General features: G+C 40.9%; 1 protein-coding gene across 1 annotated transcript; it reads right to left on the reverse strand.

The window, feature by feature from the left end:
- Nucleotides 1-4,334: 4,334 nt before the first annotated feature.
- Nucleotides 4,335-9,652, reverse strand: LOC106586877 (granzyme-like protein 1). The gene is made up of 5 exons (XM_014174604.3): nt 9,607-9,652; nt 9,079-9,229; nt 7,345-7,492; nt 6,853-7,113; nt 4,335-6,685 (listed from the first exon to the last, which is right to left on the reverse strand). Exons 1-5 carry the CDS (start codon nt 9,650-9,652, stop codon nt 6,524-6,526), a joined length of 768 nt encoding a protein of 255 aa, XP_014030079.1. The 3' UTR covers nt 4,335-6,523.
- Between the last annotated feature and the right edge of the window lie 5,058 nt (nt 9,653-14,710).

Below are 14,710 nucleotides of genomic sequence, written 5' to 3' on the forward strand. Positions count from 1 at the left end.
AATCGTGGTATCTACACTATTTCATTCCTACGCTGTGAGCTCTGAGCTACAGAGCTGTCTGTCCTCAGAAGACCCCTTTCAGAGCAAGGGCGAGGAATCAGACCACTAAGCCAAAAAGGACACTGACATCATGAGGACAACCAGAGAGTTGCGCCGGAGAAGTGCGTCATTGAGAAGCCTAAACGACCCGCGCGGAGCTTCCCATCTGAGACCTCCAACACGTAATTACATCATTATATTCTGACCCATAAGAGCGGCAGTTCGGGGCAAGGCTAGGGTTAAAATAAGCATAGCTGACAAATGCACCCAAATGTATATTTCTCTCGTGTACTTTGTCTTTTTCTCTCTCTTTTAAATCCCCATTTTGGGTAACACGCGCCTAATCAATAGCCTAGACTGTGTTTTTGTGTATGTGTATCTTTTAACATAATTTTAGCTTTCTAGTAAATAAATAATCAACTAAGATTGGTGTGGTACGAAGTCATTGGTGGGACCCGGGTCCGTGCAGATTCCCGGATTATGCGACGTTCAGAATGAGACTGTAGAGGAAATTGATTAATTAGCGACTGTTGTAAAATCGATATTCTGATATTCTTTGAGTTAATTTGGGAAATAGAAACTCAATAAAACTAATTTTCCCATGGTGCCCCAGGTAAATGAGTTAATAATTGCTTGATTAATTTAATCACGCAATTATAAACCGCTAATCATTCGATGAGCAACAGTCGTCACATTAACTAATACAACGTCACGACAGTAGTTATAAATGACCAGGTTGCAAAGCTGTAACACACACTGGGTATGTTGTGGGCAGGGCTTTTTCCTACGATTAATCACGTGAGTGAATTTTAATTCGACCAATCAGGTGAGGTGTTGTCTCTCTACATGTAATCTACCTCCTTTCCAATTCCCACCTTCCTCATTCCACAGTAGAACCCTGAGGGTGAAGGGCTGGCCCAGACGTTTGAGACGGTGGATGTAGTTGGTTTGAGGTTGTGGTACCTGCAGGTCCAACAACAGGACAGGACATTGTTGTGTCTTTGGCTATGCCGGATTAAGTGATATGACATGCTATTCTATAAAATCCTTTCTCTGTAATTAATATTACCTGATTAAGCTAATCATGTAAATGTAATTAACTAGAAAGTTGGGACACCACGGAAGAGTGTTGAGAGCCGTTATCTTCTGAATAAACTCTTAAAAACTTTAATATTTTACATCGATAGCCGTCAATATTAATCCTCATTTTATTTTCAGTCTCATAATGAAAGTCAATTCTTGGTTATCTTCACGAACCCTGGCCAACAAGTTGAATCAGCAATACAAAATTGGGTTTAATTATTTATTTACTAAATACCTAACTAATCACACAGAATTATATATACACAAAATACAAATGATGTCATGCAGAAAACGACCCTAGTGGACGGAGCCGACACGGCGGCTTGTTGCACAAAGAAAGGGGGTTGGGCTTGAATGAAAGAGCGGGAAGACTGAGGAACACAGAAACAGCTATGCTATCGTAAATACAGAATCTTATGCTTTCTAAATTACCGCCCATTTGGAAAAGGAAAATGCAATAAATATTTACTCTGAGCTGCGCTTCGGTAGATTGGTCGTAGATGCTGGCCGGGTTGGCCAACAGATCTTCCTGTCCTCGGAAGAATGTCAATGGTGTTAAAGTGGATACGTTGTAGTATCTTCGTCTGTGGTAGACTGGATCCATCGTCCGTCCTTTCCTAGCCCACGTCTACAGCGGCCGCTGCTAACTCAACGGCTAGGAAGTATCACTTCTGTAGTGAATAAGTTCAAAGTTCATACCATTCACAACCAAAGCTCACGCCGAGGTTGGCTTAGTTCTGTACTTGACATGTGTGTCCTTGTAACGCAGAGGCTGCAGACCTCAGGTAGTGGAACTCCTGGAGAACATTGGTCATTGTCTTATATAGTGGCGAGGGGAGGAGGGTGTGTTTCATCGTTTATAACCCCTGTCTCTTTACAGGGGCGGGCCACTAATCAAGCAGGGCACTTTCCTTATGAAAACCCAATTCTCTCAATTGGAAGCTAAAATTACATTTAATCTCCTAACAAACAATTTCAATATCAAACATTTCAATTGCATAACAATTCCATGTGACTCTGATAACTAGAGGGTGTATACTTTCCCAGGTACAGTTTATGTCGTCCTGTCATCAGTCATAATGTCTCAGATGACAACTGAACTGACATCAATACTCATTAAGTTCCAAAGCATATTTCCAACTGGTTTTATTACCAAAATATGGTTCCTTTTCCCCATTTGTTTGATGTTCCCAGACTCTATATTTAACAAAGGCTATTCAACAGTCCTTCAGTAGGGTAGAAAGAGAGGGGAAGGGAGAAAGGTATTTATGGGGGGGTCATAAACCTTACCCACAGGCCAACGTCATGACAACATGAAAACACCAAAACCCACAGACACACAGAGGAGAGCTGAGAGAAGGTGAGAAACATTTACATTACATTTACATTTAAGTCATTTAGCAGACGCTCTTATCCAGAGCGACTTACAAATTGGTGCATTCACCTTATAATATCCAGTGGAACAACCACTTTACAATAGTGCATCTAAATCTTTTAAGGGGGGGTTAGAAGGATTACTTTATCCTATCCCAGGTATTCCTTAAAGAGGTGGGGTTTCAGGTGTCTCCGGAAGGTGGTGATTGACTCCGCTGTCCTGGCGTCGTGAGGGAGCTTGTTCCACCATTGGGGTGCCAGAGCAGCGAACAGTTTTGACTGGGCTGAGCGGGAACTGTGCTTCCTCAGAGGTAGGGAGGCGAGCAGGCCAGAGGTGGATGAACACCATGCAAGACCTGCAAAAGTCACTGTAAAGTTGTTTCCGGAGAATGTATTGCCTAGCAACAGAGACCATGTGGAGCTGGGTGGGTTTTAGGGTCCTGTGTAACGGCCGTCGTCAGAAAGAGACCAAGGTGCAGCGGAGGATGTGTTCATCATAAAGGATTTAATGAATCGCATGAACACTACAAAATAAACAAAAACGACCAGCAACAGTTCTGTCCGGTTACACACTAAACAGAAAACAATCACCCACAAACCCCAAAGGAAAAACAGGCTGCCTATGTATGACTCCCAATCAGCAACAATGAACTACAGCTGTTCCTGATTGAGAGCCACACACGGCCAACCAAAGAAACAAACCAACATAGAAAAATAAACATAGAACGCCCACCCATGGCCTAACCAAAATAGAGAACTAAAAACCCCTCTCTATGGCCAGGGCGTTACATCCTGTCTATTTCTGAGACGGTGTTGGTTCACAGAACAACAACAGGAAAAGCACAGAGGTGGTTGGTGGTTTCTCAATAACTAGGTGAGAGCTAGACATATATGACAGGTTTCAGTGGAACAGAAGAGGACACGCCACACAATCTTACACACACACACAGGGTCAAAAGTCCATACTGTCATCTATGGTCATTTTGCTGTATTTCAGTCTGCATTTTAAATAGATTGAATTTTGTGTCTCTGGCCTACACACAATACCCCATGATGTCAAAGTGGAATTTTGTTTGTTGAACATTTTAGTAATGAATAAAATAGTGAAGCTGATATGTCTTGAATCAATGAGTATTCAACCCCTTTGTTAAGGCAAGCCTAAATAAGTTCAGCACACACAAAATCCAAGAGGAAAACCTGGTTCAGTCTGCTTTCCAACACACTGGGAGATGAATTCACCTTTCACCTGAACAATAACCTAAAACACAATTCCAAATCTATACGGGAGTTGCTGAACAAGAAGACAGAGTTAACGTTTTTTCTTAAATCAGCTTGAAAATCTATTGCAAGACTTGCGAATGGCTGTCTTTCAATGATCACCAATCAACTTGACAGAGTTTGAAGAATGTTTTTAAGAATAATGGACAAATATTGTAACAGCATAATGAAGTATACCCCTGGATTTACAGCATAATGAAGTATACCCCTGGATTTACAGCATAATGAAGTCTACCCCTGGATTTACAGCATAATGAAGTCTACCCCTGGATTTACAGCATAATGAAGTCTACCCCTGAATTTACAGAATAATGAAGTATCCCCTGGATTTACAGCATAATGAAGTCTACCCCTGGATTTACAGCATAATGAAGTCTACCCCTGGATTTACAGCATAATGAAGTCTACCCCTGAATTTACAGAATAATGAAGTATCCCCTGGATTTACAGCATAATGAAGTCTACCCCTGGATTGACAGCATAATGAAGTCTACCCCTGGATTTACAGCATAATGAAGTCTACCCCTGGATTTACAGCATAATGAAGTCTACCCCTGGATTTACAGCATAATGAGTCTACCCCTGGATTTACAGCATAATGAAGTATCCCCTGGATTTACAGCATAATGAAGTCTACCCCTGGATTTACAGCATAATGAAGTATACCCCTGGATTTACAGCATAATGAAGTATACCCCTGGATTTACAGCATAATGAAGTATACCCCTGGATTTACAGCATAATGAAGTATACCCCCGTGTTAACATGCTTATGAAGTATACCCCCGTGTTAACATGCTTATGAAGTATACCCCTGGATGTACAGTATAATTATGTATACATCTGGATTTACAGTCTAATGAAGTCTACAGTACACCACTGGATTTACTGTCTAATGAAGTCTACAGTATACCCCTGGATTTACAGTATATTGAAGCACTTTATTACCCTGGATTTACAGTCTAATGACGCACCCACCGTCTCAAACTGCTGGACGCAGTCTACCCCTGGATTTACAGTCTAATGATGTATACCCCTGGAAATACAGTCTAATGAAGTCTACCTCTGGATTTAAAATCTAATGAAGTATACCCCTGGATTTACAGTCTAATGATGTATACCCCTGTAAATACAGTCTAATGAAGTCTACCTCTGGATTTAAAGTCTAATGAAGTATACCCCTGGATTTACATCATAATGAAGTATACCCTTGGATTTACAGCATAATGAAGTATACCCCTGGATTTACAGCATAATGAAGTATACCCCCGTGTTAACATGCTTATGAAGTATACCCCCGTGTTAACATGCTTATGAAGTATACCCCTGGATGTACAGTATAATTATGTATACATCTGGATTTACAGTCTAATGAAGTCTACAGTACACCACTGGATTTACTGTCTAATGAAGTCTACAGTATACCCCTGGATTTACAGTATATTGAAGCACTTTATTACCCTGGATTTACAGTCTAATGACGCACCCACCGTCTCAAACTGCTGGACGCAGACTACCCCTGGATTTACAGTCTAATGATGTATACCCCTGGAAATCAGCGAGTCTACCTCTGGATTTACAGTCTAATGAAGTCCACCCCCTGGATTTTGAATTTATTGGTACAGCTGTCCTACCTTATTGTCAGATCACATCACTTCAGAAGATAAATCTTTTCACGCTTAATTTTATGGATTAGTAGACTAAACAATTTCTGCAAGAGACCCTGCATTCTGTTACATTTTCCCAGACTAAATAAGTGGTATGCTTTGGGAAATGATCTGGATGTTTGTGACATTTAATTCATAATTGTATAGGGGTAAATGAAAGGATGGATGCACACAATGACTAAGCATTGACAATGTTTTAAAATCACGAGTTAACAAATACAAATATTTTCTAATAATATTATTCTAAAGTACATGAATGTATTTTTACAAATATTATATCGGTTCAACATGTAAAATATTAACCAATGTGTGACAAAGATTTGGCTTTAGAAAACGTTACATTTCATAGTAGTAAAAGCAGTAATTGATAAAAAAAAAAACTGAGAATGTGGTACATGCCATTACCGTACAGCTACACCAATCAAAACTGAAAGAAAAAATATATATACAATATGCAATGTGCCTTATTAAGCAGACATGTACAGGTAATTACCAACATAAAGTGTCTTAATAGGGCGTTGGGCACCACGGGCCAGAACAACTTCAATGAACCTTGGTATAGATTCTACAAGTGTCTGGAACTCTATTGGAGGGATGTGACACCATTCTTCCATGAGATATTCCAACGTTTGGTGTTTTGTTGATGGTGGTGGAAAACAATTGTCTCAAGCGCCGCTCCACAATCTCCCGTAAAGTGTTAAATTGGGTTGAGATCTGGTGTCTGAGACGGCCATGACATATGGTTTACATCGTTTTTCATATCTCATCAAACCATTCAGTGACCACTCGTGCCCTGTGGATGGCGGCATTGTCATCCTATGTAGGATTAGCCATGGTAGCCGAAATAATGGCCTGCCCAGCATTTTTCTATTTATGACCTTAATCATGATGCTAATTGCTTAATCAACTCAGGAACCACACCTGTGTGGAAGCGTATGTTTCAAAATCATTTGTATCCCTCATTTACTCGTGTTTCCACTATTTTGACAGTTACCTGTATATTCGTACACAACATGTTATGCATTTATGATATCTATTTATGCATGCATTATTTTTTTTTAATATATATATATTTTTTTAAAGCTATCCATTAATCACCTCTTCAATCCAGGACTTAAAGAAGGAAATGTTTATGTACACACGGGGGAATTTACGATCATCACATTTCAGTGGATTACGAAAAGAAGCAACAATACCCTGTGCCACGTTCTTGTTCTTGCAAATAACAGGTCCACCTGAATCTCCCTGGGAAAAGGCACATGAAAACAAACATTTGTAAGTAAGTAGTGTATTGTACATACTGCTGGAACAGGAAAAGGAGATCTCATCTTTTTCCAACTAACACCGCTATCATTCCGTGTTGTTTCAAACTGTACTTGTCAAATTATTTGATTCAAATGTTTGTTATTTACCTGACAAAAGCCTTTCTGTCCATCATCAGTGCATATCATTTGGCTACTTATAAAGTCATCTTTCCACTTATTTACGCATTCAAAGTTGAACTGCATCGTGACTTCAACTTCCATCAAAACATCTGCAGCACCAGATGTTTTATCTGGTTTAGTCTTGCCCCAGCCAGAGACAGAGCACTTGGTTCTGGCTGGGATATGTTTAACTTTATCGGGTAGTCCAATGACCTTCACATACTCGTTCAGAAATGCATTGGTATGTAACTGTAAAAGAAAAACATTCTATGAATTAAAGGTACATGTAAATATAATATCTATAAGCATCACTTGACCAGCTAAGGTGGAACAAAGAGCCAAAAGTGGCTCACTAGACAGATATTAATGTTGTTGATGTCTGTAAGCAGGACATTGTGTATGATAAAGTTATATTAGTGAGTTTACTGTCCTAACAAAAAAACATTAACAATAGAGAAATGAAATATGTCTGAGACATACCTTCAGTAGCATGATGTCGTAACTTAACTGAGTTATATTCTCATGTAAGGGATGCCGATGGTAATGTGACACTTTCCTCTCTTGCCGACTCTTCTTCTCTTCTTTGGTTAGGTTGTGAGCTCCAAGGACCACCGTTAAAGGATAAGTACTAAAAAAAAAAAAAAAAAAGAGTCACATTAACTTCTCTGGGCTAGGTGGGATGCTAGCGTCCCACCTGCGGGACACACTATCCAAGAGCCAGTGAAATAGCATGGTGCGAAATACAAAACAGCAAAAATCTCATAATTTCATTTTCTCAAACAATCAACTATTTTACACCATTTTAAAGATAAACTTCTCGTTAATCTAACCACATTGTCCGATTTCAAAAAGGCTTTACGGCGAAAGCTTAAAATTAGATTATGTTAGGACATAAACTTCACAAGAAAAACCACACAGCCATTTTCCAAGCAAGGACATGCATCACAAAACCAAAGATACAGCTCAAATATTCACTAACCTTTGATGATCTTCATCAGATGGCACTCATAGGACTTCATGTTACACAATACATGTATGTTTTGCTCGATAAAATTCATATTTATAGCTAAAAACCCCATTTTACATTGGCGCGTGATGTTCAGAAAATGTATTCCCACCAAACCTCCGGTGAATGAGCACATCAATTTACAAAAATACTCATCATAAACATTGATCAAATTTACAACAGTTATTGAAAGAATTATAGATATACTTCTCCTTAATGCAACCGCTAAGTCAGATTTTGAAATAGCTTTACGGAGAAAGCACATTTTTCAATATTCTGAGTACCTAGCTCAGCCATCAAAGCAAGCTATACAGATACCCGCCAAGTTCTGGGGTCAACTAAACTCAGAATTAGTATTATAAATATTCTCTTACCTTTGCTGATCTTCGTCAGAATGCACTCCTAGGACTCCTACTTCCACAAGAAATGTTCTTTTTGTTCGAAATACTCCATATTTATGACCAAATACCTCCGTTTTGTTCGTGCGTTCAGATCACTATCCAAAGGCATAATGCGCGAGCGTAAATCCAGACACGAAAAGTCAAATAGTTCCATTACCGTTCGTAGAAACATGTCAAACGTTGCTTACAATCAATCCTTAGGGTCTTTTTTAACATAAAACGTCGATAATATTCCAACCGGACAATAGCGTATTCATTACAGATGAAAAAGAAGGAGCGGCGGGCCAAATGTGCCTGCGCAGTAAACAACTCACTGGTCCCAGGCAGTCCACTCATTGACTGAGCTCCTATTTTCTCCCCAGTAACAGGAGAAGGATGAAACAACTTTCTAAAGACTGTTGACAGCCAATGGAAGCCTTAGGAAGTGCAACGTGACCCCACAGACACTGTAGTTTCGATAGGGATTCAAAAGAAGAACTACAATTCTCAGATTTCTCACTTCCTGGTTGGATTTTTCTCAGGTTTTTGCCTGCCATATGAGTTCTGGTATACTCACAGACATCATTCAAACAGTTTTAGAAACTTCAGAGTGTTTTCTATCCAAATCTACTAATAATATGCTACTATTTGACTCTGGGCCCGAGTATTAGGCAGTTTACTCTGGGCACGCTTTTCATCCGAAAATGAAAATACTGCCCCCTATACCTTAAAAAACTAAACAACAAGATAGTCAACATTGAGTTATTACTCAAACATGCCCCTCAAGAGACATGTAACATGATGCATTTGTATTCATTCCTGACTCACCCTTTCAAGCAGTGTGCTGAAGTCAGGACAAAGTCCTCCCGGATGAGCATTCCTCCACAAACATGGTGTCCTCTGTGTTGCAGAGAGACCATATAGGGCCTAGAGTGGGGCTTAGCTATCTTACCACCCACAATGCCACTCTCAGAGGCTCCTTGGAAGGAGGGGGAAAGAGGATATCATGTTAACTATGTCTTCTGGGACATACAAGGAGCAAAAAAACAACATAATTTGTGTTCAATTAGGTTAACAATTAGCTACCTTCTTTACTGTCTATTACCTAGTGATTATTTATAGACAATAATCTGCTGTACCTTCTTTACTGTCTGCTACCTAGTGATTATTTATAGAGAATAATCTGCTATACCTTCTTTACTGTCTATTACCTAGTGATTTATTTATAGAGAATAATCTGCTATACCTTCTTTACTGTCTGCTACCTAGTGATTTATTTATAGAGAATAATCAGCTGTACCTTCTTTACCAGCTGGTTCTTCGTAAATATATAATGTATAGAATAGATCAACTCACCAGTAGAGGAAGGGAGTTGGAGGAGGATGAGGAGGTACAGGTACATGGTGGTGGACTGGCAGAGATCTAGATGATTTGAGAGACTGCAGGTTTCTCCTCTCTATATATACCACCTTTACATCATCTACCCCCTTCCATACTACCCACATACACACAACAAGAAGGGTCTGGTGGTCTCTTTCATACTGAAAGTGAAAGCTGAGGTAAAGTGAGATGGAGTGGAAATATCACTCATTTTAATATGTTGATTGTCAGTGGTGAGTGGTCTCAGATGAAGCAAAAAGTAACTTTTTAAATAAAATAAAAAACCATCTGAATGTCTGCTCAGATATCCTCCTTTTCTTTCCAGTCATGTCCCTAACTAGCCTGTCAGGTCCTAAACAGAAACAAGACTAGTATGTTTTAAAATACTTCACTTTATGTCAAACTGAACCAATAACCGAGCTACTTTCTTAGACTATGAGTTTGAAAAGCATATTCACACAAAATATATTACAAACGTTATTTTGCATTTTCGACACACACTGAGTATACAAAACATTAAGAAAACTTTACATGATGTTGACTGACAAGGGGAAAGCTATGATGCCTTATTGATGTCACTTGTTAAATCCACTTCAATCACTCACAATAACATCTGCTAACCATGTGTATGTGACCAATAAAATTTGATTTGATTTGAGATGAAAGGGATTAAATAAGGATTTTTGAACCTTAAGACAATTGAGACACGGATTGTGTATGTGTGCCATTCAGAGGGTGAATAGGCAAGACAAAAGATTTAAGTGATTTTGAACGGGGTATGGTAGTAGGTGACAGGCGCACCGGTTTGAGTGTGTCAAGAACTGCAACGCTGCTGGGTCTTTCACGTTCAACAGTTTCCCGTGTGTATCAAGAATGGTCCACCACCCAAAGGACATCCAGAAAACTTGACAGAACTGTGGGAAGCATTGGAGTCAACATGGGCCAGCATCCCTGTGGAAAACTTTCAATCGTAGGTCAACAGCACAGTATGTCGAAACTACAGTACAGTAGGTCAACAGTATAGTACCATAGTTCAACAGTACAGTAGTTCAACAGGACAGTGCTGTAGGTCAACAGTACAGTACAGTAGGTCACCAGTACAGTAGGTCAACAATACAATAGGTCAAAAGTACAGTAGGTCAACAATACAGTACAGTACAGTACAGTACAGTAGGTCAGCAGTACAGTAGGTCAACAGTACAGTACAGTACAGTACAGTAGATCAACAGGACATTATGTTAACAGTACAGTACAGTAGAGTAGGTCAACAGTACAGTAGAGTAGGTCAACAGTACAGTAGGTCAACAGTACAGGTCAACAGTACATTAGGTCACCAGTACTGTACAGTAGGTCAACAGTACAGTACAGTAGGTCAACAGGACACTAGGTTAACAGTAAGGTAGGGCCAGTAGTAAGGATTGTCTGTGGGTCAGCTGTTTTTTTCCTTGACTTGAGGAAGGACTGATGTAGTAAATCATAGATGCATCTGTCCTGTAGGACACAACAAATACAAACACACATGTCACTTCTCAGATACAAGTAGACAATCCAAGGTAATGTGACACAGTTATTAAGTTTTCTAATTGTTTTGAAATGACCATAAATGTTTGGAAACAATCATACTGAATATTAATATGTCACGTTGAGGGTAATATTTGAAATTGGACTGAACATTATTCATCTCTTATTCTCAATCTGACAAGTAGATTTGTGCTCACCTTCTGTGGTCCCAGTCCAGGAAACAGAACCAGGTTTTCTTTAGACGCAGTGATGATTCTCTCTAAGGACTGAAACAGACCAAGACAATGGAACATTCTCTCTAAGGACTGAAACAGACCAAGACAATGGAATATCCTCTCTAAGGACTGAAACAGACCAAGACAATGGAACATTCTCTCTAAGGACTGAAACAGACCAAGACAATGGAACATTCTCTCTAAGGACTGAAACAGACCAAGACAGTGGAATATCCTCTCTAAGGACTGAAACAGACCAAGACAATGGAACATTCTCTCTAAGGACTGAAACAGACCAAGACAGTGGAATATCCTCTCTAAGGACTGAAAAACACCAAGACAGTGGAATATCCCTCTCTAAGGACTGAAACAGACCAAGACAGTGGAATATCCTCTCTAAGGACTGAAACAGACCAAGACAGTGGAATATCCTCTCTAAGGACTGAAACAGACCAAGACAGTGGAATATCCTCTCTAAGGACTGAAACAGACCAAGACAATGGAACATTCTCTCTAAGGACTGAAAAACACCAAGACAATGGAATATCCTCTCTAAGGACTGAAACAGACCAAGACAATAGTACAACACCTTATAACCATCTCTCAGCCAACTCAAGACAATATATTGTGACAGAATGTTATTAATTATGATAATAATAATATACTCTCTTCCAGAGAAGTTGAACAGTAGGGTAATGGAGTCAATTCATGGTGGTCAGTCAGTCACCTGTAAAAGCAACAACACACGTCTCATTAAAATATGTGATTTCCTGTAAAAGTACTGTAGAAATGACTGTGTTAGCTATGGCCCTGTTGCAGCTCAGACCGTAGACAGGTAGTATTAATGACTGTGTTAGCTATGGCACTGTAGCAGCTCAGACCGTAGACAGGTAGTATTAATATCACTGTGTTAGCTATGGCCCTGTAGCAGCTCAGACCTTAGACAGGTAGTATTAATATGACTGTGTTAGCTATGGCCCTGTAGCAGCTTAGACCTTAGACAGGTTTAATTAATGACTGTGTTAGCTATGACCCTGTAGCAGCTCAGACCGTAGACAGGTAGTATTAATGACTGTGTTAGCTATGACCCTGTAGCAGCTCAGACCGTAGACAGGTAGTATTAATATGACTGTGTTAGCTATGGCCCTGTAGCAGCTCAGACCTTAGACAGGTAGTATTAATATGACTGTGTTAGCTATGGCCCTGTAGCAGCTCAGACCTTAGACAGGTCGTATTAATGACTGTGTTAGCTATGGCCCTGTAGAGCTTAGACCTTAGACAGGTTTAATTAATATGACTGTGTTAGCTATGGCCCTGTAGCAGCTCAGACCTTAGACAGGTAGTATTAATATCACTGTGTTAGCTATGACCCTGTAGCAGCTCAGACCGTAGACAGGTAGTATTAATGACTGTGTTAGCTATGGCCCTGTAGAGCTTAGACCTTAGACAGGTTTAATTAATATGACTGTGTTAGCTATGGCCCTGTAGCAGCTCAGACCTTAGACAGGTCGTATTAATGACTGTGTTAGCTATGGCCCTGTAGAGCTTAGACCTTAGACAGGTTTAATTAATATGACTGTGTTAGCTATGGCCCTGTAGCAGCTCAGACCTTAGACAGGTAGTATTAATATGACTGTGTTAGCTATGGCCCTGTAGCAGCTTAGACCTTAGACAGGTAGTATGAATGACTGTGTTAGCTATGACCCTGTAGCAGCTCAGACCTTAGACAGGAAGTCTTTCTCCACATGTTTCTTCACCAGGATGATAGTGTTTCCTCCAGGATGATAGTGTTTCCTCCAGGATGATAGTGTTTCCTCCAGGATGATAGTGTTTCCTCCAGGATGATAGTGTTTTCTCCAGGATGATAGTGTTTCCTCCAGGATGATAGTGTTTCCTCCAGGATGATAGTGTTTCCTCCAGGATGATAGTGTTATCTCCAGGATGAGAGTGTTTCCTCCAGGATGAGAGTGTTTCTTCCAGGATGAGAGTATTTCCTCCAGGATGATAGTGTTTCCTCCAGGATGATAGTGTTTTCTCCAGGATGAGAGTGTTTCTTCCAGGATGAGAGTGTTTCCTCCAGGATGATAGTGTTTCCTCCAGGATGATAGTGTTTTCTCCAGGATGAGAGTGTTTCTTCCAGGATGAGAGTGTTTCTTCCAGGATGAGAGTGTTTCCTCCAGGATGATAGTGTTACCTCCAGGATGATAGTGTTTTCTCCAGGATGAGAGTGTTTCTTCCAGGATGATAGTGTTACTTCCAGGCCAGGATGAGAGTGTTATCTCCAGGATGAGAGTGTTACCTCCAGGATGATAGTGTTTTCTCTGGGATGCTAGTGTTTCCTCCAGGATGATAGTGTTACTTCCAGGCCAGGATGAGAGTGTTATCTCCAGGATGAGAGTGTTACCTCCAGGATGAGAGGGTGTCCTCAATGATGAGAGTGACACCTCCGGGATGAGAGTGTTACCTCCAGGATGAGATTTTAAACTCCAGGATGAGCGTGTAACCTCCAGGATGATAGTGTTACCTCCAGGATGAGAGTGTAACCTCGAGGATGAGAGTGTAACCTCCAGGATGAGTGTAACCTCCAGGATGAGAGTGTTACCTCCAGGATGATAGTGTTACCTCCAGGATGAGAGTGTAACCTCCAGGATGAGAGTGTAACCTCCAGGATGAGAGTGTAACCTCCAGGATGAGAGTGTAACCTCGAGGAGAACAGTGTTATCTCCAGGAAGGTCTGGCCCACCTGTAGAACACAGGGTGAAGGTCTTGTCCACCAGTAGAACCTTGAGGGTGAAGGTCTGGCCCAGCAGTAGAACACTGAGGGTGAAGGTCTGGCACAGCAGTTTAACACTGAGGGTGAAGGTCTGGCCCAGCAGTAGAACCATGAGGGTGAAGGTCTGGCACAGCAGTTTAACACTGAGGGTGAAGGTCTGGCCCAGCAGTAGAACCATGAGGGTGAAGGTCTGGCACAGCAGTTTAACACTGAGGGTGAAGGTCTGGCCCAGCAGTAGAACCATGAGGGTGAAGGTTTGGCCCAGCAGTAGAACCCTGAGGGTGAAGGTCTGGCCCAGCAGTAGAACCCTGAGGGTGAAGGTTTGGCCCAGCAGCAGAACCTGGAGTGTTAAGGTCTGGCCCAGCAGTAGAACCCTGAGGGTGAAGGTCTGGCCCAGCAGTAGAATCCTGAGGGTGAAGATCTGGCACAGCAGTAAAACACTGAGGGTGAAGGTCTGGCCCAGCAGCAGAACCTGGAGTGTTAAGGTCTGGCCCAGCAGTAGAACCCTGAGGGTGAAGGTCTGGCCCAGAAGTTTGAGACGGTGGATGTAGTTGGTTTGAGGTTGTGGTAC

This window comes from Salmo salar, chromosome 25, assembly GCF_965601325.2.
Source record: "Salmo salar chromosome 25, fSalSal1, whole genome shotgun sequence".
NCBI lineage: Eukaryota > Metazoa > Chordata > Actinopteri > Salmoniformes > Salmonidae > Salmo > Salmo salar.